Source organism: Trematomus bernacchii, unplaced genomic scaffold (genome assembly GCF_902827165.1).
Source record: "Trematomus bernacchii unplaced genomic scaffold, fTreBer1.1, whole genome shotgun sequence".
In the NCBI taxonomy this organism is placed as follows: domain Eukaryota; kingdom Metazoa; phylum Chordata; class Actinopteri; order Perciformes; family Nototheniidae; genus Trematomus; species Trematomus bernacchii.
Genome location: NW_022988043.1, coordinates 20,985,068 through 21,012,548, shown reverse-complemented (window position 1 = coordinate 21,012,548; position 27,481 = coordinate 20,985,068). Strand labels below are relative to the sequence as shown.

General features: G+C 41.5%; 1 protein-coding gene across 1 annotated transcript; it reads left to right on the top strand.

The window, feature by feature from the left end:
• Positions 1-317: 317 nt before the first annotated feature.
• On the top strand, positions 318-27,481 carry LOC117472780 (tetratricopeptide repeat protein 16). The gene is made up of 13 exons (XM_034118183.1): positions 318-430; positions 862-1,046; positions 1,204-1,294; positions 2,503-2,640; positions 4,931-5,031; positions 5,873-6,002; positions 7,300-7,514; positions 7,714-8,006; positions 9,214-9,358; positions 9,445-9,610; positions 11,697-11,830; positions 26,810-26,951; positions 27,207-27,481. Exons 1-13 carry the CDS (start codon positions 398-400, stop codon positions 27,333-27,335), a joined length of 1,902 nt encoding a protein of 633 aa, XP_033974074.1. The 5' UTR covers positions 318-397; the 3' UTR covers positions 27,336-27,481.

Here is a 27,481-nt window from a genome sequence, read left to right as displayed (position 1 = left end):
AACGTTTAGTTGCTAAGTAAAGCCATAACGTTATACGCTAATATTGTCTTCTCTACGTAAAGTTATATCGTTGCTACATCAGTATTACCAAGTATAAACATTGAATATACATATTTTTTACGCTACACTAGCATAATAGAGTCATAATACGTGCATTAGCTCAGCTGTCTTGAAACTTTACCGGAAGTGACCGGAAAAGGGAAGCTCGCTCTCTTCTTGATACGCTTTGTTTAGAAAATAAAAGCCTTTCCCAGACCGCGGAGTGGTATGGAGGTTTCCATAGTGACAACCAGATTCAACATATCCGCAGCAACTCTTTATTGACAGATGGAAATAAACAGAGCAAAATAAACGGAACTAATGTAAAACAGCCTATATCAGCTATTTGAAACACACAATGGACACTTTAGCGGAGATAAAGGACAACACGGTAAACAAATGTTTGTTGAAAAGTAGTTAGGTACAACTAGCGTAATCTTATCAGTATTTGGTCAAATAGTTTGATCAAAGTAATATTGACTTTAGCAAAGTATTTGTGTTTTATTGAAAATGTTGAACACAAATAACGATGGGAGAGTTTACGACATGTAATAGTACCAGAATGAAGCAAGTTGTAACTCTATTAGTAGGCTACACATTTTTACACTTGCTGACAATAGGGAATGGGAATGTCACGTCATCAACGGAAAGTCGTCCATCTTTGGAGGAAGAAACAGAAATATTTCCTCAGTAGTGGTCAGAACTGTTTATACAACAAATATTTATATTTACTTTTTAATTCAGTTAGTCTATTCTTCATTGTTTTGTAGGTTGTCATCCCTACAAATTATTATTATATTTTTTTGTATTTTTTGTCCACAGCATGCAGAGGAGCCAGGTTTATTTCCCACTGCTGTGTCAGCTGAGAAGGTGGAAGAAGCCAGGAGAAAAAGCACCTTGAAGAAGTGTTTTGGCTCCAGTGCAATCTTTCTGGAACCAGGAGAGAAACGGCCTCAAAGACTAGACCTACAGGCGAGCCTCATCATCCAGAGCAAGGCCGCAGAGCAGTGAGAAACACTCATTAAATACATATTTTTCAGAAGTAAATACAATAATTTTACTTTAGCATCACTGACAGCTATGTGTTCCAATGTATCCTGGAACATAACATCCAGTGTGTGCCTTTTCAGGGTTCAATTATGCTTATAAGGTTTTTCTTTGCAGTTACATAAACGGAAAAGAGGCAATGGGAAAGTCTCAGTTTGAGAAGGCTGTGAACTGCTTTTCCAAAGCCATCACACTGCAGCCAGAACAGGTGATGGACATACTAGGACACAAAGCTCTATGTTAAAATGTACTGTATGTTGTGACACTTTGTAAAGATTAAGTTACAATTTTTAGGTAGTTTTAGCCCTTTTTATAATAATAGTAGCCTACTACTAATAATATTTATTAAAGGGGCCCTATTATGCACATTTTCAGGTTTCATATTTGTATTGTGTGCCTCTACTCTGTGACATGTTTAAATGCTTTAATGTAACAAAAAAGTGCTTTATTTTTCTCATACTGACTGTGCAGCAGCACATCTTTTCACCCTCTGTCTGAAACCAGAGCCCAGTATGTTCTGATTGGTTACCTAAATACTTTTCAGATGTCCTACTCCTTAGCCTATCATGTACAATGTGTTGGAGCCCTAGCAAATAGAAGCGTGATCTTTACGTGGTAATTGTAATAGAACAATATTATACTCACTTACTTACTTTAATAATATCATTGTGTGATTCTTATTTGCTAATGTTTATCTATATTTACTACTTCTCACACTTCTTAGCTAAGCTTGGGAACATTCCTTATTAAGAAGTTGTGTTGCAATGTTGTTAGTTACACTCTTTGTGCACCAACAGTATGACCTTCAACTCAGGTGAACTGAGAACATCCTGATATGGCCTCCCTAACTCCCTAAACTTCCAGAATGCTCCATTGTTATCACCAAGCTCAACCCCTCCCTTTCTCCTCTCTCTGTTTTTAAATATGTAACCCAAACTCTATTCTTCATCTTTCACTCTGCAGACTGTATGCTCTCTGTATGACTGACTGAACTTTCTTGCAAGAAATACAATACGACAAAGACAGCTGAATGGTTTGATTCTCTATCCACATTTGATAAATAAATTCCCACCACAGATGTCACCAGGTTGGGGGAAGTCAAGTAAGGAGTCCCATGGAGGCGTTTCAAGCAGGGAAGGAGTGTTTGGTAGAGAAACTTTGGGATTTTTGCCTTTGCAGACCATTTACAAAAACCTATATAACAGACGACAGGAAAGGGAACCCCGTCCCCCCCTAAAACTAAATCTCCTTTAAAGCAAAGATTGCATCACCTGTAAACTCACTGTTGTTTAGTTGCTTGATATTTTGCTTTTATCTGCTGCTGTGAGTTGTTGCTATAAGTTCCAGTATGTTTTTATGTTTCAGATAAACCGTTCGATTTTTTTCCACCTAATAACCTTGTGTTGTGTGTTTTAGACTCGGCTACATGAGAGCCAGGCGGAGGCCTACCTGCAGCTGTGTGACTTCCAGTCAGCAGCAGCCTGTTATAAACAGGCCTCTCTGCTGGAGCCCGGTGCATTCAGGGACCGCCTGGCCTTCATTTTTTATCTCCAGGTAACTACAACACAATTAATGTACAATTCTGTTTATGGACACAACGTAGACTAAAATACGGTGCAAAGAAAAAATGCCTTTTCAATTATTACCCATTAATGTAACATTAGAACAGGTAATTATATTGACTATTATATATCAGGAGCAGACAATTGAACAAAAGAAGAGAGTGTTTCACAGATGAGTTTATGCAAAAATAAATGAAACCATGTATGACAACAGACATAAAAACATATTTATGTGATACTAAAACAATAACAATGATGTCCAATGGTGACATTGAATAACCTGTTGCCTACAAGCTGTCAGATGTGATGATTATGTGCATGATAAATTACATTATTTGGTCGAAATACATGTATTATATTTACTAGTTCATTTTATTGAACAATACTGAGCAGAGTAGTTAACAAAAGAAAATACATTTTCTCAGATGAGTTTGTGCTGAATTAAAAAGGAAATCACAAATCATGTAAAGCTTGAAACAGGTGAGTTTGGACTCAGAAATTGTTATTTTTGATACAGTCAAGTAAAACAAATTAAGTTACATGTTTTAATGTTCAAAAAGCTCTTTATTATTCTCATACTGCCTGTGCTGCAGCACCTCTTTTCACCCTCTATCTCAGTGTTTCTTAAACTTTTTCATACCAAGGACCACTTAACCAATAAAAAAACACTCGCGGACCACCTAACTCCCCAAATATCCAAATAAAATAGGCCTGCTTACCACTCCAACAGTATATAACAAAGTACAGACTAATAATAACAACAGCTTAACGTGACCTCTCTACATCGCCTCGTTCACACATTAAATCAACAATACAAATACAACTACAGATTATATAAGCCTTTCGTTCAAATGCGATTTAAAATGCCCACAGGTTTTACACCTCTTATGAAATGTAGACTATATTTATTACGGAGTTTATTAACAGACTCACAGATCGTTGGCTACTGAGAGATATGCAAAATACACTGCATGTAGTACGACGTAAAACCCCGGCTGTGGATTTTCAAAACAAAATATAGTAAAACTATGGTTGCAGGCCCAAGTTTAACTCTCTGAGGTCTAAGCCCTTTTTTCACATGTTAGGCTCGCATAGGCTTTTTTTGTAAAAATGCTATTAAAACATGAACCTTGGTGACCATCGGGCTGGCCTGCATGGTCTGCCTACAAAAACAAATAAAAAACGTTTATGCAGCCCCAACAACAGCCTCTGATCATCAACAGACTTCATGCAGTGCTTCATCGGATGCATATATTAGATATATAATTTCTATCTAACTGCTAAAACATCTAAATCTACTTTCAGAAAGTTAAGCTCGCTCCATTGCAGAGATATTCCCGCGAGAGTGCAGAAAATGTAAATGTATTTATTTATTTCAAATGTGAGATTTTACCAATATACTCACGGACCACTAGAGGGCGCTCACGGACCACCAGTGGTCCGCGGACCACACTTTGAGAAACACTATGCAGCCCCAACAACAGCCTCTGATTCATCAACATGCAACTTCATGCAACGCTTCATTGGATGCATATATTAGATAATAATCTCTATCTAACTCCTAACACATCTACATCTACTTTCAGCATGGATAAATGTTCATAAAATACATCAATTGTTTGTTTTATATGCTTCTTGAAATAAAAATAAAAATACATAGTTTTTCTAGAACAGATTACAAATCGCCTGGAAATGGTAAAAACAAGTGGAAACATGTGTGACGAAGGTGTTGCGCTGGGCTATATCATCCCATCGAAAGTGAAAGTTAAGCTCGCTCCATTGCGGAGATATTCCTGCGAGAGTGCGGAAAATGTAAATAAATAAATTTATTTCAAATGTGAAATTTTACCAATATACTCACGGACCACTAGGGTGCACTCACGGACCACCAGTGGACACTTTGAGAAACACTGCTCTATCTGAAACCAGAGCCCAGTCTGCTCTGATTGGTTAGCTGGCCGGCTCTGTTGTGATTCGTGAACTGCTCAGAGATGTCCCACCCCTTGGCAAATCATGTACAATGTGTTGGAGCGCTAGCCTATAGAAACGCGTGTTGTCACTATGTTCAGGTGGTAAACAAGTGAGTCCAATGGAGGCATTTCAGGCAGGGGGGAGTGTGTGGGAGAGAAACTCCCTCTGGAGGGAACTTTGGGATTTTAGCCTTTGCAGACCATTTACATGCACACAAACCTATATATAACACACTACAGGAAAGGGAAAACCCCAAAAAGCGTAATAGGGCCTCTTTAAATGGTGGTCTTCCTGTTTCTCTTTGTCCTCAGGGCCAGTGCTTGTTTGACCGAGGCCTTTTCCTGGAGGCTCTGGAGGCTTTTAGCAAAGCTGCTGAGCTGAAGCCCGGCTGCAGGGCCTACCAGGTCAGAAGGTCAGCAACCTGCGTACTAAGACCTGGAATAAAGTTGTGCATGTGTGCTTAGGTTTTTCAAAATGTTTGTATCATGTTTTTATTTGGGATATTACATGAGGTATATGTAGAAGCATAGAGAAGTATATATGTAAAAAACAGGGTTGGGAGGGTTAATTCAAAACTGTATTCTGTTACAATTACAAAGTATGTGTAATAAAATTGAACCTAATCACCATAAAAAAGTAATGTAACTTGATTACTCTTCGTTGCTTTTGGATAACCCCAATATCCAATGCACTGCAAATAACTACAAGATAAAATAAAGATTAATAAGACAGCTTTTACTTAAGTGTGTTATGTATGTAAGTATGGAATTGTGAAGCCAAGCCTTTAGCTGCTTTTTTGCACATTCAGCTAACTTTAATATTTACCCCTTCGTGAAATGAGTGAAGTAATGAGAGCGCATGTGCTTCAATCTTCATTTTATTATGTATTGTAACATTGTATTCCTCTTAGTAATCCCCATTTTTAAAATGTATTCATAATTTGATTACCTATTGATTTATGTAACTGTGGAATACAGTTACGTTTTTTGTAACCCAGTAACATGTCATCCGTTACTCCTCAAGCCTGGTCAGAAGATATTTTTGTATACACATATAAATCTAAATTACAGCAGCTGGGGCTTAAGATTTTCATTGACAAAACTGCGCTATAGCTTTTGTGCATGTCACAATATAGCCTTAAATTGAATATCTGACATTACTATGAGAAAAGAGAGACCAAACATCTCAATAATGAATAGTAAGCAAGACTTCAGATGTTAAATGTACATGTTTTTTCTGTTCTTAAATCTCAGGCTGGCCTGCCTGTCAGCTGTAGGTCAGCACAGCGACTGTCTGAAGCTGGTGAGCGGCTGGATGCTGTCAGAGGGTCCCACCGCGGACCTCTACATCCTCAGAGCCCGACTGCACAAACGACTCAAGCAGGTTCGTAAATAACAGCAGGTACGTTTCACTTCTCAGGCAGATGGGCTGCAGGATTAAGAAAAAAATACTAATTGACTGGCAGTCAAAACAGATTCTGAGGTTTTAGGCAATCTCCTAAAAACATTTATTATTGCGGATGTTGCTCAGCTGCTCAATCCAGGAAAGTGCTAACACGTTTCCCTGACGTCCTTCTGGCATGGAGGAGTTGAGTACGGTGGCCGACATCTGCAAATGGCCAAAACACTTCCTTTAGGAGAAACGAGCTGCAGCTTCAAAAAAAGGTTGCGAATAAAAAAATGCTGCATAAACAAAATGCTGCAAATAAAAATTGTGCAAGAAGCTCAAACGTGGACACTAAAAGTTGACGCATACGCACACAGCTGGGACCGGAGGGCTGTCCCTGGAAACTTACCTAAACTGTTTCAGACTTATTGGGTTATTTAACAATGTGATCGCGTGATTCCTTCCGATATTATTGCAGATCCACCATAAGCTAGCTAGCTTACGTAGCTAACCTAGTCATTTCAAATATACTGACAAAATACTTACAATTATGAAACAGACTGACTCTGCCAACAGTTTAATTTAGCTGTATTGATATTCCCATGTTTAATTTATTCAACCTTTAGTTAATAAATGCCACTTGTAGGAGCCAATTAGCGCTTAGGATAAAAAAGGAAGAATGTTTGCTTACTCGGGTTCTGCCGGAAGGCCAAACAGTTTTCAACACACACAACGATAAGGTAAAGCTTGCCTACTGACGTCATTGTGTTTAAGTGTCATTCTTTATGGTGATGGAAACTGATCCGAGTTTAACGGATAACGAAACAGTGGATAATAAATGGACAAAGTGTTCAACTGGACACAATTTGTATCTGACATTTATTCACCTGACAAGCTAAAGCGTGCATCATTTACATACCTTAAGCGGCACATCAGTGGCTTAAAGCATTGGCCTCTACACCACTTGTTTTTACACGACCCCTGCTTACATCCCTTTTAAAAATGTTCTAGTGCCAAACCACTTCATCTGCCTTTTATATGGGGCAGCAGCACTGCAACACAGAAGAAAAGTCCAAAGCCTTTCCAAAGAAGTTAGAGCGGTAAATAAAGAAATCTTACTGACATCATAATAGTAAATTAGTGTTTATAAATATTCAGGTAGAGGGAATTACTTTGTAAAGAGTGATGGGGTTAAAGAAACTTATATTGGGTACATTTAGTATAGAATCTTAGATATACAGCTACTACTTTAAACACAAAATCAAATTTCTCTGGGATTTTCTCTTCTGTCCAGACAACGCAATGTTATAGAGATGTGAAGTCAGCGCTAGTGTTGGATCCTCAGAGTCCAGCGGCTGGCGCCATGCTGCTGCAGCTGCAGGAGGCCAGTGAACAGGCCAGACAAGAAGCAGTAGACAGATCTTTGTCTGGCCATCTGCCTGAAGCCTGCTGCATGATCAATATCGCTTTGGAGAACTGCCCAGAGGATGCACACCTCTACCTTTTCAGGTGAGTCTGAACAACATGAGACAGTGACAAGCTTCAATAAAGAAATAAGAGTGGGGAAATCTGTACACACGCTGCTGTGTCATCACACACGCAACTTTGAACTCAATGCATCGCCGAAGACCATATTTAATACTGTTTTATTTTATTACATTCATTTCAATTAAATGTACTTAAATGTGTGTGTTTATTTTTCCATCAGAGGGATTGTGTACCGCCGCCTGAAGGATTTCACAGCATCCCTCGAGGATCTGGTCCAGGCTGTGGAGCTGTGCAAGGAGGAGGAGGAGGAGGTCGGGGGTGAGGCAGAGGCTGCAGAGAGGAAGGATGAACGTGGCTCTGTGGAGGAGGAGGTGCAGTTTCAGCTGGTTCTGACCTACAATGACTTTGCTGTTGAGTGCTTCAGCAGAGGCCTCTTCGCCGAGGCCACGCTGCTTCTCAACAAGGCCATTGAGGAGGAGAAGGGCCAGGCGGGCCTCTACCTGAACCGAGGAGGTGAGGCTCTGGACACTTGTTCTTTGAGTGTGTGTTTGTGTGTGTGTGTGTGTGTGTGTGTGTGTGTGTGTGTGTGTGTGTGTGTGTGTGTGTGTGTGTGTGTGTGTGTGTGTGTGTGTGTGTGTGTGTGTGTGTGTGTGTGTGTGTGTGTGTGTGTGTGTGTGTGTGTGTGCGTGTGTGTGTGTGTGGTGTGTATATCTGTCCTTTCTGTGTTGAAAACTTCGTGAGGGTTAGGGTAAACTGTGAGGTTTAAAAGCCACAATTAATTCAAATAATTGGTGAACCATTGTCATTTCAGTCAATCTGATCACTAATAATAATTAACACAATAGTAATTGTCCCTTTCAAGCTAAACTTCAACATTTTGGCCATAAAAACTAGTGTGACACTTCCTCAGTTAAGAAAAGAAAATGGGGACAAACCATTTAAAGTGTACTTGGTACAGGAAATGTTTCAGAGGTATAGCATAAAGAGCTTCTTTTAATCATAATACATACAAAATGTCACAAAACTACACCAAGCATTTAGATATAAAACACACATGCATTCACTTAAAATAATTTGACCCTCTGATTGTGACTCATAGGGTAAATATGCGTTTATCAGTCGCCCCAAAGTTGCTTTTTTCCAAATAGGCCGGTTTTCCTGACAAAATGTTTGATGTATGTACTATAATGTGTATTGCAGATATATGTAAAGGGCCCCTATTCTGCTCATTTTCAGGTTCATATTTGTATTTTGTGCCTCTACTGTGACATGTTTCCATGCTTGAATGTTCAAAAAAGCATGTAAACATGTCACATTTTTCTCATACTGCCTGTGCTGCAGCACCTCTTTTCACCCTCTGTCTGAAACCAGAGCCCAGTCTGCTCTGATTGGATGGCAGGCTGGCTCTGTAGTGATTGGCCAACCAATACAAAGAAAACACACTACAGGAAAGGGAAATGCACAATAGGACCTCTTGAATCTTTACCTGCTTGCTGAATGGACCTTCAGCAGTGTTAATGTAATATATTCTTCATACTCTAGTGCAGATTAGATAGAGATCATCAGAAGCAGCTGTTCTGAAAACAGGAATCAATTGATTCAAATCAGACGGTTGTTGGCACACCTGACCTATTCAATTGCAGAATAGTGTTAACCTAATATTTATATCGCTTGTAAGTTCCCTTTCATTTTTGAATATGAATGTGCATGTGTGTGTCAGATTGTTTCTTTAAGCAGGGTGACTGGTGTTTTGCTCTGGCTGACTACCAGCAGGCTGAGGATATGATGCGGCCCAATGACCCTGCTGTCCGGCTGCGCCTTGCTGTCCTCCACAACACCCTGGGCTCTTTCTGCTTCCAGGACGGGTCAGGAGAACAAATATTTACCACACATGAAGAACATTTATCAAATCTCGTTTAGATGTTTTATTTGTGAGTGTCTTCATTTTCAGGTGTTACCAAGAGGCAGTTGAGATGTTTTCTCTGGCCATCCAGGACAACCCCACTGCGGGTCATTACTATGAAAGCAGATCCAAAGCTTCCCGAAAGCTTCTTAACTTGAAGGGAGCCAGAGAGGACTTTGTCTGCATGCTGATCCTGGATCCCAACAACGAGGAGGTCAGAACTTCCTCCTGCAGATTCCCTCACATAAGACACTCATATTTTTCTTCGCTGGTCTACTAAAGCAGTCCAAAACCCGGGGTATGGGGACCCCTAGGGGTACTTGAGGGCATTGCAGGGGGATCATAGAAAGATTAGGGGTTGCAATATATTTCCACACAAAAAACATTTTAAATCAATTTTTATTAGCCTGGTTTCCTGCCCCTGAACTATCAAAACTTATCAAAGACAAGCAAGCTCAAGTGTCTCATTAAAAGCTCTAGTTTTAACAAAATATGTTGAAACTGCTAGAAGTGAGTCTTAATAAAACATTTTTAATTGACAAAAAGTGTAAATACCAAGTTTAAATGCATTTGTATTAAAGGTAGGGTATGTAAGTTTGAGAAACCGGCTCGAGATCGCTAGAATTTGAAAATACACGACCGGAGAAAATCTGCCACTTCCTTACAGAGCCCCTCCTCCAACACACACGAACGCGCACATGACCAATGAGGGCACGAGATAAGTTTGTGCACAGATGGAAGGCTGACAGGCAGGTAGGCCATCCAGTTATTTTAGCCGGGCCGGCTAAAATGATTGGTCGTGCTTTTTACAGTATTACGGCTTCCACAGATGACATTTTTTTATGGATCTTTTGTCAAAGCACTTAAGATATTCATTGCTATCGGGATGTTAAGAGCATTCCATGGAATATAACAAAAAGTGTATCTCGAGCCGGTTTCTCAAACTTACCTACCCCACCTTTAAGGGTTAGTTATACAAGCGATTTTCATCTAAAGAGCAGTTGGGTTAAATCTGATTACAACAGGATTAACACAAGAAAAATGGCGAATCTGGGCTCTGGTTTCAGACAGAGGGTGAAAGAGGTGCTGCAGCACAGGCATGAGAAAAATAAACCTTAAAAAATGTACCTTTTTGAACATTAAAGCATTGAAACATGTCACAGTAGAGGCACTAAATACAAATATGAATCTGTAAATGAGCATAAAAAGGCCCCTTTACATATGTTTGAAATACACATTATAGTTCATACATCAAACCTTTTTTTGTCCGGCCTATTTTTTGTCCGGCCTATTTACAAAAAAACAACATTGGGGCGACTGGTAAACGCATATTTATCCACCGAGTCACAATCAGAGGGTCAGTGGTTCGATACCCCGCCCCTGCAGTCAACAATCAAAGTGTCAGGGCAACAGAAAAACCCCATTTGCTCCTGTAGGCATCCGTACGGTCACGGTGTTGAACTGTAGGTGAGTCGCTTTGGATAAAACTGTCAGCTAAATAACATTTAAGAGTGATGATAATAGCATAACAATACATTCATATTTAAACAGCTTAGTATTGTATCCACCATAAAATAAATATAGTCATATTTACCACTTTAGTATGGTGGCCCACAACACTTCGATTTGGAGAAACGCGCTGCAGTTTCAAAAATGATGCAAATTAAAAAAAAAATTAACAAATTGTCAAAACATGTGCAGCATTTAGAAAACACACAACGGAAAAAGTAATTGGAGTATTGCAGAAAATGAGATCTGTGGGACAACGTCAATGATACTTAAACGTTTCATTCAGCAGAATATCCTCCACATATTAACACCACTTTTAGGGTTTTTGAAGCTTAAATACAATCACCAGATGTAGAAAAGCTAACCTTAGGCTATAAATGTAAAACATCACAGTCACCTGACTCACATCACGTCACCACTGTTAAGCTAAAGGCGGCTAATGTTCAGCGTGAGCCTCGAGGGCGTTAAGTAGTTTAATTTACTTACTTTTTAGCAACCGCTCTTTATAAGAAACATAGAAGCTTCAGACATTTATAAGTAGGGTATTTACTGACATATGTTATGCTCTAAAACAAAACGTGAAGATCAATTTGTATCTAAAACCATATCTATCTATATCTACCAAACAGGCACAAAAAAACAGTTGACTTTGAACAAGGGAACTCGATGTGGTAAAATGCCTACTCTTTTCCGGGTTAAAGGATTAATCCCTGCAGCACTCCATTAATATGTATTAATAAAACGTGGGACTAAAAGCAGTAAATTGTGTGTCTGTCTGTGGGTTTTTGCAGGTGCCTCCTATGCTCATGAACCTGTTCCCTGGCTACAGTGAGTCGGATGTTTTGTCCAGTCCAGCAGGACAAAGGATCAGAGGTCAGCTGATGGACACCATCCAGGCCTGCAGCTCACCCTCTGATCAACAACAGTGAGAACCACAAACATTTACAAGATGTCTGGTTAGGACACACCTTGTGTACTGCAGCTTGACATGTAACAAATAACTTATATATCTTTCCTACATCCAAGATTCCTAGAGCAACCCATTTTCTCCCGGTGCCATATGATCAGCTGAACCCTTACTAATTCTCTTCCACCAATACATTATACGTATACTGTATACATTTGACATGGAATAAATGAAACGTTATTATGGACACTCGTTGTCAATACGTAAGGATTCAACTATTCAACTACTTGTTTTTGACATATTTTTATAGGCCGACCCGGAAGTTAGAAGCACCAAGGGTCCCTGAACAAAAAACATTTGGGATTTTTACCATTAGGCGCTTTCACACCGGAGTACCTTTACCCGTACTTTTCCCGTTTAGTTCCGTTAGTGCCTGGAATTTTGCGTTCACACCAAAAAGAGAACTTAGTTCAGAGAACTTTTACCCCCATGTTTAGTGCCTGCTAGAGAGGTGGGACTATCCTGGGGAGAAAAAAGTACCAACTTCTGATTGGCTGGTCGAATTGCAAACCACGCCCCGTAAAACTCTGAAATCTTTTTTGAAGCCGCCATTGTATTTGCTGGCATTAGCATTATTAGCATTAGCATTAGCCCCGCGCACCAACGGAGAGAGAATAACTTATGGCAACACAAAAAAAACATGGGAGCGGTGGAGTGATGAGGAGGTGTCGGCGTTCTGGCGATTTACTCGGAAGGCTTCAGTAGAAGCTGCTGGGAGTCCCAGCAGCTTCTACTGAAGCCAGTCCCCAACTCCGGGGACTTCCGGCCGGGGACTTCGGGTGGCAGTATACGCCGTGAAGTTATTTGCGGCCTGCCAGTAAACCAGAAGCAGAAGAAGAAGAAGTGACGTCAGTGGGTTCATTTGCGTAATCTTCCCTCAGGGAACTTATTCCGGTGTGAACTCGATCGGCTCTTAGTTGACTAAGTGCTGGAAACTAAGGCCCCGCTCACACGGGAACGTTTGCGTTTATGCACAGTATGCGTATTCAAAAAAGTATTCCGTTCACATGCATTTGTTTCATTTAACGTGTCTGTTCAAACGAGGCCGCTGGAAACGCTGTAGTACATATGCCGGGACTGTAAGTGGCGCTGTAACTTTCGCCAAAATACACCAAAAGCAGCGAAGAAGAGCAGCCCGAGCAGCCCCGCAGCAATGTTGCCATGGCTACCCTTCTGTTTAAGCCCCGCGGTGTATTTAGCAACATGTAGTTCATGTAATTCTCCATGTCCACTTGTTGCTGATGGTTGTGGTAGAGGAGCTGTAGATTTTGCACTAATATCTGTAGCATGGTCAGTAGCAGTAGCACTAGCAGTAGCTACTGACAGGAGGAAGTGTGTGTGGCGATTGCTGGTATTCAGCGGGATATAGTAATTTCCTCAGCATATGGATAAATGCAACGGGGAAGTTAACTGAAAGAAACCGAATCTGTGGATATTGCATCGACCGACCAAGAAGCACGTCTCTGTGGAGAGGACGCGCTCAGAAAGAGAGATATTCTCTACAAACACCGGGTGAGATCCTCCTTTGTCAATATAATGGATCAATGCATGAAATCTGACTCTGTTTATTTTGTTTAAGGAGTATATTGGGCGTTAACAATTCTGGTTTGCCTTTTATAATATTATTTCATTCAAGAACCCCTTGTGCGTTTAATTAACACAGCTATTTTTGATAGTTGCTACAGCAGTGAGCAGGAGAGGTGGGGAGAGGTGGGGCTATCGCTATTTTTTCAGGAAATATTCGTATAGAGGTGATTACACGGACTCGGTTGACCCCCCAGAGCGTTTCGTTTGCAAATCTATCCACCTTGGGACCCGTTATCGTTTGTGGGGTCAGTTTCTATCGGCCTCGTGTAAATAATAGGGCTATACGCACGCGAAACTATGCAGATACAAGCAGTTTTCTCCTCGTGTAAACGGCGCCTAAGTGCTGGGAACTAAGTATGGCAAAGTACTTGGTGTGAAAGTGGCTATTGGGTTCTTTGATTTTTGCAGAAAATAAAACCAAACGCACGTTTATGATACTTACTTGTTTTGTTCAGCAGGATAATCTCCACATATTAACACCCCTTTTTTATTCTTAAAGCATAAATCCCAGAAGTAAAAAGCTAATGCTAAGCTAAAAACAAACTACATTAATGTCAAACGGCTGTTTTTATGACACATATAAACTTTGGTTAATCACAAGTGGGGTATTAACGTAAATCTGTATATTATATCGTAGAATAAAATGTGTAAATCCCTCATGCTTGTGTTAATCACAGATCCTTTTTCACACATCTTGTAACAACCAGAAATGTAAACACCGGTAGTCACTCACGGTAATGCCCACCCAGCCAGTGATTCGCTGTTGGTTGGCGCCTCCATTCTTCCTATATATTTAGACGGAGCAGGAAGGGGAGCGTGTGTGTGCAGCAAGAGAGATCGTTGGAGCAACACGCTCATCCGTTAGAAACCAACAGTAAGGTCGTTTAAAGGTCGCCGTCCACCGTCATCATACCCTTCTGTCTCTTCACGTTTCCGGATTATAGAGGTGAAGTCCCGCCCATCTACTTCCGACCCATGGGACCTTATTTCGGAAAAAGTATGTATTGAAGTCAATGGGGAGAGAAAGATTATCTTTCGATCCCGTTTGAATTGTGCCACGAATTACACATATGATGTTTGTCAATCTTAAAAAATCATTTCCATGTCAAAAAAGTCACAGTTTGTCGTAAAACTGTTGACTTATAAGGCTATGAAAAATATGCAACTAGAAAGAATATAAATCCCAGAATCCCGGTCCCGCATGCTGGCTCTTACGGAACCGACTCACTCCCCTTTTGTGTATGTACAGCTCTCAACATGCCCAGACTCGTAGGGATTTTCACCTCTTTTAATACTTTTCGCCTCATTCTGAAAGAAAGAAGTGAAATGTGCCAACGTGACGGCCGTCTTGGTGTGTGGTGCGAGATGGGAGATGTAGTTCATTGAGCGGTTTCACACAAAAAAAGTGTTACTTCACAGTTTTACGACACATTTTTTTTTTTTTTACTTGCAAAATAATCTTTTAAATGTGTAATTCGTGGCACAATTCAAACGGGATCGAAAGATAATCTTTCTCTCCCCATTGACTTCAATACATACTTTTTCCGAAATAAGGTCCCATGGAGGTCCCCCGGAAAGGGAGGGACTTCGCTTCTCTATTGTTTACAAATCTGAAAGGAGCCGGTCATCTCCCAACCACCTTGAAAGCAGGATTGGATTTCCCAAACCGACTGGATTGACTAAAATGACTGACATTCTCCCGTGGTAAATTGACTGTTTTATTTATTTTGAAGAAAAACCGAAGTGGAACGTTTTGGATTTAAAAGTGAACTGTGGGAAGAAGGATTGTTTAATTATTTGTGGGGTAGCCTATTCGAAATACATTTGCTGTTTGTGATTATCATTTTAAGTTGTGTCTTATTTTTCTAATGTCATTCAATGTTGGGTGTTTGCAGTGAGATGTATATACCTTTGTGCAGCACAGACTTACTAAAACCGACTGTGACTATCAACATCTTAAATGTCAGGAGAGAGACCTGACTGGCACCCTAAAAAAGTAAATAAAGAAACCTAAAAAAGTAAGTCAAACTGTCACATAAAAAATGGCACCCAATGTGGGGCTCAAAGTGAAATATCGTTGAATGACAAAGATAAAAGAAAATAACTAAATAAAGAAACCCACCCCTGTGGCTAGTAGGCCTATACACTTTGTTTATTTTTATTTTTGGGAAAAAGAGAACAAAGGATAACAAAATGGCTGCTGATTCAGAATCCCTGTTGTGGGAAATGGAAGGAGGATCAGTGGTGTCTCCTACATCAAATACAGTACCTTCTCACGAGTCTCCTCCCACAACATATTCACTGTTGGACATGGACCTCACTATATTCTCAGAGTTTGTTAATCCCTTAACTCCTCAAACTGCTGTAAAAGACGACATCAATGGAAATGGAGGACCTCAACCTGTAACTTCTGCCTTAGAGGAAAATAATTCTGGCTCTAGGATTCAACAGCAGCTTCAGAAAATGATTGAGGACCAACATCACCATCGCCAGGAGCTAAAGGATAACATGGAACAAATGACAAACAAAATCACAACTCATAATGAACAAGTAAACAAAGCCAGGCCTATTTCATGAAAAACAACAAGAAGTTGTCAAACATATAAGCAGTTTGAATATCTGCAAACACAGCTCAATGCATCCCTTGGCTGGCGGTTAAATCACTATCATACTGACCTGCTTTATTTATTTATTTATTTACCTGCTCAAGGTTCTTTGTTCTGCTCTCACCCCAATGTCTGTTACCATAACTAACCTACAGGAGGAGCTTTCCCAATGCAAGAAAACTATAGATACATTGTCAGAAGAAATAACGACAGCTAAAGTTAGCACCACCTTTGGCCATGTAAGTGTTCAAACCCACTCTGTGGTTTTACAGGAAGACAAGCCCCTGTCCATTCCAAACCGCCCCAGATTACAATCCACCGTACAGCCTTGACTGTCAGAGAACAAATTTGGGTCACCTGGGGGGTCTACCATTCATGGGGAAGTAAAGAGCCGGTTCATGGGAAAGAGTCCTGTTAAACTTCAATTTCCATCATTTGGGAAACTGAATGATACACCTGACCCACTCCAATATCTGGAAAGGTGTGAGGATTTCCTGGCTCTAAATCCGCTCACGGATGAGGAGCTCATCGCCACCCTGCGTAATGTGCTTCACGCGACTGCAAGAGATTGGTGGGATGTTGGCCGCCATAAAATCCACACTTGGAGGGAATTCCATGACCAGTTCCGTGCTGCCTTCCTGTCAGAGGACTATGAGGATGAACTGGCAGAGATGGTGCGCAATAGAGTTCAGGGAGAGGACCAACCACTCCTGCCAACTCTTCTTCAGTACCACCAGAGGGCACTCTTCCCTGTCAGTTCATGGTTCCATTGCTCATTGGTCCATGGATGGGAACTGCAATTCTTGACACCGGTTCATCTTACACCCTGGTAAACGAAAAAATATGGAAAGGAATTAAAGGACAGCAAGATGTGCTCAAACCCTGGACAAGGGGACCCTTGTACTTGGCAGATGGCGAAGCGAGACAGCCTTTAGGATGGAGCGATATGGACCTCACATTACAGACGCAAACAGTTACATTACCTTGTGTCATCCTGCCTGCTTCCAGTCTTGCTTTCCCTGCAGTGGTCGGGCTTGACTTCATTTTCTTTTCCGGTTTGCAGTTTGATGTATCGGAGAACAGTTACTGGTTTAAGTGCAATAAGAAGCGCCAGTATCAGTTCTTAAAAGAAAGTCAGAGTGCAGGTTTTTCACCACAACTTGCCTTCTTCTCTGCTGTGCCTCCTGGTAGCGTGGTTTCTCTACCACCATGCCCTGACCTCCTACAGGCTGCTACCCTCACTTCTCACTTAGACAATTTCGGAAAAAAACAACTGTTATGTCGAGTACAAGCAAACTCTGATGTTTGTACAGAAAAACTCGGAAACACAAATATTCTGACACACAACATTTTCCTCACCCACAATATGCCCATCAAACAGAAGGCCTATCGTGTGTCTCCATCCAAACTTCAGGTCATAAAAGAACATGTGGAAGAAATGTTAGAAAAATACATTATTGAGCCATCTTCCTCTCCATATGCTGCTCCCGTTGTCCTGGTGCCTAAAAAACAGGATAGCAAACCAAGGTTTTGTGTGGACTACAGAAAGATGAATACAGCTACCCACACTGACGCCTATCCCTTACCAAACATCCAGGAAATACTAGAGTCATTGGCTGGATCTGTAGTATTCACTTCCTTGGACCTCAACAGTGAATACTGGCAAGTTCAAATGGATAATGATAGCCGAGAAAAAACTGCCCTTTTGGCCTGTATCAGTTCAAAGTATTGCCATTTGGACTTAAGAACGCCCCAGCTACTTTCCAACGGCTGATGGAGATAGTACTTCGGGACCTACAGGGAAAAACATGCTTTGTATATTTAGATGACATCATCATCTATTCTGACACCTTCGAAAAACACACATCTGATATACAAGCGGTGCTAGACAAGCTACGTGAGGCTAATCTTACAGTCAACATGATAAACAGTCAGTTTTTCCGAACCTCTCTAAAGTTTCTGGGCCATGTTGTTTCCTCTGTTGGTGTTGAAGTTGACCCTGAAAATACAAAGGCAGTACAGAACTTCCCTGTTCCCCAGAACATCAAGGAACTCCAAAGGGTTCTTTGGATTGCTGGATGGTATCATCGCTTTGTGCCTGGATTCTCACAGTTAACCGAACCACTCAACGCCCTTAAACGGAAAGGAGCCAAGTTCCTCTGGACTTCTCAATAGGTGCGTTCACACCGGAGTACTTTGGTGTACTTTTCCCACAATAGTTCATCAGAACTACGATATATTTGCGTTCACACCAAAAAGCCCCAGGAACTAAAGTAGCTCAACTTAGTTCGCGAGACTCGCTTTTCAGTCCCTGCTACAGAGCAGGGTCTGTCGTGGGAGAAAGTAGTTCGTACGTCTGATTGGCTGTGCGGAATGCAAACCACGCCCGTTTGACTCAGAATTTTTTGTTGTAAGCGGCCATTGTATTTCCTCGCTGGACAGCACATCCGAAGAGATTCCTTTTGTGAAAGCAGTTATTATAGCAACACTAAATAAATCAATTGGAGTGATGAGGATGTGTCTGCGCTTCTGGCGATTTACTCGAAGGACGCGAAGCGCCACATTCAGAAGCTTCTACTGCATGCAGTTTCAGTGGATCAGCAAAGTTAGCAGACCTGGCAAAGTCATGTCGGGACGACTACGAAGGTAAAATAAAATACATGCACTGCACTGTTTTAATCTGCACAATACTGGTCTTAGATGTACTTTTATTTGCTCAGTAGATCGAGCTAGCCATGGTAGAACTTGCTAACGTTAGGTCCAAGCTGGCTAATAACATCTAGCTAGCTAGCTATTCTCATCCATGCCCGCTATGAACACGTTTTGACTTGTGAATAAGTGCAATGTTCTGTAATTTGCTTCACTAACTCATGGCACTAATCGTGTGTTTCAGGCGAGGTGTTTCTCTCAGGATTAGAAACTAGTTTTCCCCTCCGGGATAAAAACGATAATATAACGTTAGCAATTAGCATGCTAGCTGGACATAATGCTACCTCTGTGGCTAATGCATAGAGGTAAACAACAGATTGTAGTTGCTATAATTTCAAGTAATTTGCAACATTCATTCTACATGTTAATGGTAAAAGCTTAAACAGTTGATTACCTGCATGCCACAAAGACTGATGTTCTAATATTTTTGCACATTTAAGTAGAAATGTAATTGAAATTCTATTTACTGCCTAAACATTGTTCCTTCTAATAGTATTATCCTAAATAGTTTGACCTTGTTTCCTCAGAAGGCTTCTCAGACTACATGGAGGATCCCTCAGAGAAACACAGTTTCCACGTTCAGTTCCCCCCCGCTGAGAGTAGGCAGCCTGCGCCCGGTCAGCGGACACCATCAGGACCACTATCTGATCACAGAGGATCGCATCCTGACCGCTGCTGCCATACTGCAGCAAACAGGAGGGAACGGAGGTGAAAACACACTTTATACATTTAGATATGTGGAGCACAAAGAAAAGTGTTGAGTTTAACTATAAAAATATTAGGTTCAACTAACCTAATACCGTTATATGAACTTTGCTGTGTTTTCAGCGTAGCTTTGTAAAAGTAACATTTAGCAGCTAAACTGTGGATAACAAGTAAACCACATTGGTTTGTTATTCAATATGGCCACCAAAAGCTTTTTGAATCATTACATGTCACTTGTTAGACGCTTTTATCCAAAGCTTACCTACTCAATACTGTGGGCAATCCCCACAGGAGCACTTTGGGGTGAAGTGTCTCGGGGACACAACGACATGCTACACCCTACCCCTACACACTACCCCTCCGTTTGCGCGTTCGCGCGGAGGGTCCGCCACATTAAGTGCTGTTCCAAACCAACGAGTGTGGAGAGGTGTGGAGGGGGAGTGGGCTATCAAGCCCTCAAACAGCGAGTCTGCATCGGTGCTGACTTGAGACCGGTCTCTACCTGACCGGAGTCACGCTGTTTGTGTCCGTCAGGAAACACGCTGTTAAAAAGTAGTTCCAGCAAACATCCACTGATAAATTGCGATGTTAACAACCTCATGATAACCTCATATTTTTTTAACTTAGGATCATACCTGTGTTTAGTCTAGAAAAAGGTAAATGTGTGCATTTTATTATAAAGTTGTGTATATTTACAGACTGTTGCAAAAACTAAGAAACTTATAAACATCAGGTTTAAAACTAAAAGAGCTTTACAGAAAAAGTAACACAATGAAAGATGTTTGGAGTTTTATTTGAGTTATTAATTTACATTTTTTGTCTAAGAGAAGCTGATTTGAAACCGTTGTTACATACAGTTACGGCATTTCCTGTTTCTGCCGGAGAGAGGGGAGTTTGTCCCAAAGCTTGCCGCTGTATTTACTCCCTCCATCTGACAGGAGGGAGCCTCGTTGAGCTGCGAGTGTGGCTACAGACGGAGTTCACTCCGTCACGGAGGGGTAGGGTCGAGGGAGTGGTTTGGGATTGGGCCTCAGAGGTGGAGATCGCCCACAGTGATGACTCTGACGTGGGGGGCTCTCTGTTATGGGCTGCTCCCCTTCTGGTATTTGGACAATGTTGTGTCGTTGTTGCGATTAAACTGATCTTGTATCTTGCATATTTCACCTTAGGAAAGTGAGCACGCGATGACAGCTTCCTTGACACCATCATGGCGATGGACTGCCGTGCCATGGTCAGCAAGGAGAATGAGGACCTGCGTGCCAAGGAGATGCACGACGAACGGCTGCTGCATTCACACAAGGCCCAGGAATCGAGGTGGAGCAACAAAATACCTTTCAGGCTGGGCTTCTGGCAGTGCTAAGCGAGCTGATTAAATCCAACAGGCCTTCAATACAAAAATTAAGAAAAACTTGTCGTTGTTGATAAACTGTACAATGACTTGTTGGGAGGCGTGTGGTGCAGTGGTCTGGTGCGTTGGTGTTCGGATCAGGGGAGCACAGGTTCAAACCCCACTGCAGTCAGGATGTCGTTGTGTCCCTGGGCAAGACACTTCACCCCAAATTGCCTACACCTGGGAGAGTTCATTTTGTATTATTGTGATTATATATATATATGCCACTGTTATTAATACTGACACTTCACTTTGCACTCTATGTTCTATATCTATTGTTATTATATATATATATATATATATATATATATATATATATATATATATATATATATATATATATATATATATATATATATATTGCCACTGTTATTATATTGTTTTGATACTACTGACACTTATTGATCTGCTGCTGATAAATAAAAGAGAACCTACATTGCGATTAAACAGAAAATGTATCTTGCTTATTTCTCCTGACACTTTATCTTTATGGTGACCTGTGTAGCATCCTATACATCACATGTAAGTGATTATTCTGATACCATCATGACACCATGAAACTGGCGAAGCTTTATTTATTGTGTCCCACCCCATATATGTGTCTTTGAAAAAGATCATTCAATTGTATTTCAAAATGGCGTCCATCAACACAAACACTATTTATAGAAAGATAAATGGTTAAGTTTGTAATTAACAGTGTTGTGAGTTCAATATTTTAATTAATTATAGTAAGGGAACATAGGAGGATATATAATAAAGGTGTTAACTGCTGAGCCTATTTACTGTGCAATACTACAGACATGTTAGTGGTATTATTTCTTATCTAACTCTTTCCTATGGTCAGACAAATCAGAAGTCATTTAAACAATTTGAGATTGTTCTTTTTGTTTCTCAATTGATTTTCCAGAATATGCACCACCTAGGCACAGACTTTATATCACAAATAAATGAATGACATGTACTACAGTAATTGATTATATTGATATTGCCTACTCAGATATAAATGTGTATAAAATGAAATCAATTCAAAGTTTCTTGCTGCTTTTAATGCAATTCATGGCTGCAGGGCAAACGTCCAAAATCCTTATTCTACAATCATTTAATCAAGACACTTGTGTATATTTTACTTTAATTTGTAATAAACAAAAAAATATGAATGGTTGTCATCAAGCTGGGTCGCCGGTAAAGCAGTCCATTCCTCCCTGTACTCATCACCACGACGCTCACACAGGTTATGCAATACGCAACATGCTGCCACCTGGATTTTGATATTGTCCATGTTGCAGTCGTTTCGCTTCATCAAGCACCGCATATCTGGAACACATACAAAGACACAAATTAGCCCTACATAACTCCATAAATCCTACATTAGATAGTATTAATGTGATTTACTGAACGTACCATTGCTGTTCTTTGGGCGTGATAACGGTCATCATCCTCAGCTGTCCTACGACGAAACATGTCCATAGCGTGTGCTTGTCGCCGTCCAGTCCTTTTGTTAAGGCTTCTTAACCGCGATCTGTATTTGTGGCTGAGTTATTGGCTTAAATAACTCAGCACCAAAACCACAACTTCAGTCAACTCCATAGCGTGTCTGACTGAGGTCGGAAGGTAAACAGAAGCATACAGCGGAAGCGGAAGTTTTTTTTCTTCTTCTCTCGGTTTTTTTGGCGGATTGCAACTTTAAGGTGCATACCGCCACCTACTGTACTCGCCGTGAAGTTGTTTGCGGCCTGCCAGGAAAAGCTAAGCAGAAGAAGAAGAAGTGACGTCAGCGGCTCATTTGCCTAATCCACCCCCAGGAACTCATTTTGGTGTGAACGCGATCTGCTTTAGTTCATCAGAACTAAAAGAACTCTCATGAACTAAAGTTCTCAGGAACTACTGTGGGAAAAGTACTTGATGTGAACGCGCCTATTGTCAGACCGCTTTTGAGGTTCTAAAAAAACATCTGGTTTCACCGCCAATCCTGGGTCACCCTGACTTTAAACTCCCCTTTATCATCTACACTGACGCCAGTGATGTTGGTTTGGGGGCAGTCTTGGCTCAACAGACTGGTCTCGGTACAGAGCAGGTCCTGGCTTTTGCCAGCCGAACTTTAAACCAGGCAGAGCGGAACTACTCGACCACAGAGCAAGAATGCCTCGCTGTCGTATGGGCCCTAGAGAAGTGGAGGTACTACTTGGAAGGCAGACACTTTACAGTCGTGACCGATCATTCCTCACTTGTCTGGGTTTTCAAAACGCAAAAACCCAGCACTCGACTTATTCGTTGGACTCTCCGTCTCCAGGAGTTCTCCTTCACTGTAGAGTACCGTAAAGGAAAATACAACACAGTTCCAGATGCGCTGTCAAGAGCTCCCGTGGATGATGCCCAGACACAACCTGCCACCTGTGCTGCTGTGCTGCGCTCCAAGAGGGACACCTATAAAAACCTCCAAATGACTGATGAGGACATCTGGAAAGCCCAGCAGGAGGATTCTGTCATCCAGACTCTGTACGATGCAATCATGGAAAAAGGAGAAGTTACTGAAAACACAACTACCACGTTTACTGTTTTGGAGGACAAGGTATACAGAGTGGTACAGTCTTACCTCACAAAACGTTATACCAGGTGTATATTCCATCTTCACTACGCCAACAACTACTCCACCATTACCATAATGATCCTGTGTCCGGCCATTTCGGAAGGTATAAAACGTATAAAAGACTTCAAGCCCTTGTGTATTGGCCTAAAATGAGCATTGATGTAAGAGAGCATGTACGTTGTTGTCAGGTTTGCCAGCTCTACAAACCTCAGACCCGAAAACCTCCAGGAAAACTTCAGCAGACTGTGGTACATGGACCTTGGGAGATGTTAGGAGTTGATCTCATGGGACCCTTCCCAAGAAGCTCTAGTGGTAACCTCTATCTCATTGTCTTTGTGGACTACTACACCAGATGGGTTGAGATGTTTCCACTTCGTAAAGCAACAGCAGAGGCAGTATCCCAGATATTAACAAAGGAGATTCTGACTCGCTGGGGCGTACCGACCTTCATCCTCTCGGACCAAGGTCCCCAGTTTGTTTCAGCTGTTTTTGGAGAAACATGCAGGCGGTGGAACCTTCAGCAGAAACGGACCTCACCGTACCACCCTCAAACAAATCTGACTGAAAGAGTTAACCGGAATGTGAAAGCTATGATAGCTTCCTATGTGGAAGAAAAACACAAAGCTTGGGACAAATACTTACCGGAATTCCGCTTTGCACTGAATTCAGCGGTGCATGAGTCCACAGGAGTCACCCCTGCAGAGCTAAACCTTTGTCGTCCGTTGAAAGGCTCATTGGATGTTGAGCTAAAGCCCCATCTCTGTGATCCTGATACCTCTGCATACACTACAGCTAAGCAGATAGCCAAGTTTCAGAAAATGGTAAACGGCAACATGGAAAAAGCAAGGCAGAGACAAAAAAGAAACTATGACAAAGGAAGAAGAGATGTGGATTTTTCAGAGAAGGATTGTGTATGGATAAAAGCACTTCCTTACTCAAGGGCTGATAAATCATATACGGCCAAATTGGCACCTAGGTGGAAAGGTCCCTATCGTGTCATCAGGCAAGTCGGACCTTTAAACTTTGAGGTGGTCCTAGCAGAGACTGGAGAGAACATTCATGTTGTTAATGTGGCTCAAATCAAACCATGCTTTCCCACTGCTGAAGAGATGGACAGAAAGCATCATCAGCGTATCCTCGAGATTTTTGAAGAGGATTTTTTGGGTTTAAATTTAAAGTTTGGAACAAAAATATCGGAAGTAAAATAAGGAGGGATAAGGAAAAAGAAAAAGCCTTCCTATGTCAGGCTTCTCTCATGGGGGAAGGAGTGTAACAACCAGAAATGTAAACACCGGTAGTCACTCATGGTAACGCCCACCCAGCCAGTGATTCGCTGTTGGTTGGCACCTCCATTCAATTCTCCCTATATATTTAGACGGAGCAGGAAGGGGAGCGTGTGTGTGCAGCAAGAGAGATCGTCGGAGCAACACGCTCATCCGTTAAGGCCCGGACACACCAGTCCGATTTTGGGAGTCAGAGGCCGTCAGAGGCAGTCGGGCATTCGCGGCGCCCTACTCAGGTTTGTGTGTCCCGCACCGTCGTCTCTTTACGGCACCTTTTCACACCTCCGGACACCTCGCACGGGAGGCGTCGGGAAAGTCATGTACATTTTGCAAGAAGTGGCCATTATTCAGATAGTGTTTCTGTCTACCCCTCTATTCTTTCTCCCATTATCCTCCACAATCTGCCTAGAAGTATTTTAACGTTGTAGCTGTTCAAGATGGTCATTTTAAAATGTGTTAAAAATATACTGTTAGTAGTTAAACCAATAATAATGTGCGGCTGCTACTGGCAGTTATGTAGGCACATTTTTTATTTTTTATTATCACTGTGTGATTAAAAGAATAAACACAAATAGCAGGATAGGCAATACAAAACTTTATTTCTTACCTTGATACTACAGCCATTGATAACACAGCATTAGACATATTTGGCAAACTCTTTTTTTTATTGTATTACACAATATTTTTATCGTATTGTAGTCGATTGTTGACATTGTACAGTTCTTTAGACATATTTGCTATATCTTATCCCACTGAAAAGGCACTGCACCGACATCGTTAAAATATTGGCATAGTTCATCCCTGTGCTGCTTGGCTCGAGCTGGATTATTGGTGGTGTGTGGCAGGGTGGCCTGCCGTAGTTCAGGGTCTTGTCTCCATCTTCCTGGGACAGTGCCATGATCAGGTCCTTCCTGGTCAACAACTCCCGCCATGTATGCGCTACAGTTCTCTGTGCATTTTCTACCACCCTCTGAGCCCGCGACAGCCTGTAGTTGAAGATGCGTTGCTCTACAGCTAGCCTGCGGTTCGGATAGGGCTTCATCAGGTGCTCCTTCAGGGGAAATGCCTCATCCGCCACAATGGAGTAACAAACCGCCTGGCCAGATGCTGTGTTTGTTTGTTTATATCACTCAGTCTGTTATTCTTCTCTTGGTGTATAAAAGGCAGTCTGTCTTCCGGTTGTTTTGAATGACGAATACACACTACCGCTGCCTGCTGGTAAGGACAGTTATTGCCACTCGTCGACTGAAGTATTTGTGGTGTGTTCGTAGGCGGGCGGCATAGCGGGCGACGTAGCCGACGCAGCCGACGCAGGCGACGAAGCTGACATAAAAGTCGGGACGCCTTCGGTACGCGTTCTTTGGTCTCAGGTGGGTGTGTAGCGGCCTTTAGAAACCAACAGTAAGGTCGTTTAAAGTCTGTGTTGCCGTTTTGTCTGATCCTCCGTCCACCGTCATCATACTCTTCTGTTGCTTCACGTTCCCGGATTATTGTTTACAAATCTGAAAGGAACCGGTCATCTCCCAACCACCTTGAAAACCAGGACTGGATTTCCAAAACCGACTGGATTAACTAAAATGACTGGCATTCTCCCGTGGTAAATTTACTGTTTTATTTATTTTGAAGAAAACCCCAAGTGGAACGTTTTGGATTTAAAAAAACTGTGGGAAGAAGGATTGTTTAATTATTTGTGGGGTATTCGAAATACACTTGCTGTTTGTGATTATAATTTTGAGTTGTGTCTTTAATTATTTTTCTAATGTCATTCAATGTTGGGTGTTTGCAGTGAGATGTATACACCTTTGTGCAGTACAGACTTACTAAAACCGACTTTGACTATCAACATCTTAAATGTCAGGAGAGAGACCTGACTGGCACCCTAATAAAGTAAGTCAAACTGTCACAATCTAACCACAAACATGTCCAAAATATCATTGACTTTGAGACGAGGAAACTGTAACTCCTAAAATGCTATCCCATTGCGGGGTTTTAGGACTCATTCCTGCACCACTCTATTGGGCATGTTACCATCAGTATATCTGACAAGTGTTTCTTGCTTTGTTCTCTTAGACTGAGTGAGCAGCTCCTAAAGATGGCTCTGACCAATGAGAACACAGCGAGTTCGTCAAAAGACCCGCCTGAAGCAGGAAAGGAGCTGAAGCTGAGTGTTAACCAGCAGGAGACGCAGATAACCGTGAAGAACCTCCTGCAGGTAATGTAGTTAAAAGCATAATTAATCACAGTGTATTTAGATAAAAATCAAGTTGAATTTAGAAAAACTGACAAAGAGACTTCAAAGGAAAATCCCCTGAACACAAGATACAGATATTTCAAAATCAACTGTGTTAAAAACTAAGTAACTATTTACTTTGCCCAGAAAGATTGATGCTTAAAACAGTACAAAGATTCAGCGAACAGGGTTGCCTTTTGCTGAACTACAGCATTTCTTCTGTGTCTGCTGTGGCAGGTTAAGGAAGTGGTTCAGTCATGTCTCCACGACCGTCCAGCTCTGCAGCACAGTCTGCCCACAGACACACCAGGATGTCGTAAGAAAACAAGCGATTTGGGGTGTTCTGAGTCCACATCTCAGAAGTAAAACTTCTCTGGGTGGTGATAATACCAGGAATAAATGTTTTTTTATCAATCGTCTGAGTGCTATATTTCTTTGGAGCAAATCTTAACTCAAAACTCAAACCTATGTTTCCAAACTTAACCTCTTAAGCCCTGAGCCTGTTTTTCAGG